This window comes from Pygoscelis adeliae, unplaced genomic scaffold (assembly GCF_000699105.1).
Source record: "Pygoscelis adeliae isolate BGI_AS28 unplaced genomic scaffold, ASM69910v1 Scaffold359, whole genome shotgun sequence".
Taxonomy (NCBI): domain Eukaryota; kingdom Metazoa; phylum Chordata; class Aves; order Sphenisciformes; family Spheniscidae; genus Pygoscelis; species Pygoscelis adeliae.
Genome location: NW_008825553.1, coordinates 1,195,331 through 1,196,893, shown reverse-complemented (window position 1 = coordinate 1,196,893; position 1,563 = coordinate 1,195,331). Strand labels below are relative to the sequence as shown.

The window sequence follows — 1,563 nt, the reverse complement described above, 5'->3', positions numbered from 1 at the left end:
GATGGCCGGACCTGGGTGTCCGAGGTGGAGCCTGAGCGCGCGGTGGAAGGTGCCGTTTCGCTCGTGTTTGTTTTGGCCAACAGGGAAATGAAGTTGGAGTTTTTTCAGGTGAGAGGATCCACCCCGCCTCGCCCGGCCGGCTTTCTGCTGCCTTTGCGGTGGAGTCATCACCATCTCAAGCACCCGGCGGTGCCTCCCGGGCTGGGCTCGCCTTGCCAAGAGGCGCGTGCCTCCCCCCGCAGCCTGCCAGCATCCCCGGTCACAAAATCGGCAGAAGTGATTGCGATTGCCATCGTTGTCCTGGCGCCCCGCTAACGAACCAGGACCGTGGCTGAGCCCTGCTCGCAGGTCCTGGGGCTGTCAGCTGCTTTTCCAAACTCACACGTGCTTCTCGTCCAGAGAGAAAAGCCCCCGGGGCGGCTGGACGGTGGGTGCCCGTGCGAGGTGGTTGCATCCGTGGTGCCTCTCCGGCACAGGCACCAGCACGCAGCGTGACTCCCACCGGTGTACGGTGCCATGCCGGCAGCGAGCGTCGGAAAGCTTTGATCTCATTTCAGCGGCCAGCTCGCTGCCGAGCTGAGCGTTTGGAAAGGGCTCGCGCTGTTCTCTTGCTCCTCTTCTCAGCACTGCCTGCACGCGTTCCCGTCAGAGCCTTTTCCTTCCCGGCTTACGCTTCGGGGCGAGACCAGAGTCTCTGACCTCCGTCTGCTGGTTTCTGGCCAACCTCCTTTCCAGGCTCGTCTCGCTTGTGTCAGCTAAGTTTAGACTGCTTTGGACATACCATGGCTGATGCCAGCGGCATGAAACCTCCCAGACGGAAGTAGAAAAAGAGGCTTTATTTAAATTTAAAGTCTTAATACCGTTGTTTGAACAGCAGGGTGATAAGTCCCTTTATATGCACCTAAAACAGATAAATCCAGGCTGTGGAAGCAGCAGGGGACTTCAGTTTCCAGTTTCTCCTGTCTCGGTGCAGGGAGAGGTTGCACCAGAGCTCGGGGTGGGTGTGAAGCAGTTCCTCCGTGCTGGGGCTGCTGGTGCCCCTGGACAGGGCGAGGACGAGCGGCGGGAGCAGGAGGAAGGACCCTGATAAAGCCATTTTTTGCCCCATCTCTCCTGCACGGAGGGGCCGGGAGCCCTTCCCGGGGCCGTGGGCTCGGCCCGGCTGCTGCGGCCGAGCTGGTTCCTGCACGGGGCAGTGTTTCGCCGCCGGCTGGAGCACAAGGGCCGGGACAGGCGTGGGGCAGCGGGGAGGATGCACCAGGCAGTGCCGGGAAGCCGTGCGGCTCCTCCTGGGGCTCTGCTCGGCCAGGGAAGCCCTGGAAGGAAGGTTTTGGGAGGCACTTTGGGGTGAGCTGATCCCACACGAGGCTGAGCTTCAGGCAGCCGTGTTGGGTGGGTGCTGGGGAGCAGAGCCGGCAGTCAGGGTGGGATTTGCGACCGCTCAGCCTTTGGCGTTGCGGCAGCTCCGGTTTGAGGGGTGTGACCGGGGCGGTGTCGGTTTGAATCCATCGCTTCTCTGCGAAGGAGCACAAATGCATTCTCATTAATATTCCTCGGGGGTGG

The 1,563-nt window shown here is 61.7% G+C and overlaps 1 protein-coding gene across 1 annotated transcript in view; it reads left to right on the top strand.

The window, feature by feature from the left end:
• AZIN2 (antizyme inhibitor 2) overlaps positions 1–1,087 on the top strand; it is a 26,482-nt gene extending 25,395 nt beyond the window's left edge. The window contains exon 9 of the mRNA XM_009332205.1: positions 974–1,087. Coding sequence (XP_009330480.1) covers positions 974–1,087 — 114 coding nt within the window. The remainder of the gene's footprint in view (positions 1–973) is intronic.
• Positions 1,088–1,563: the final 476 nt, after the last annotated feature.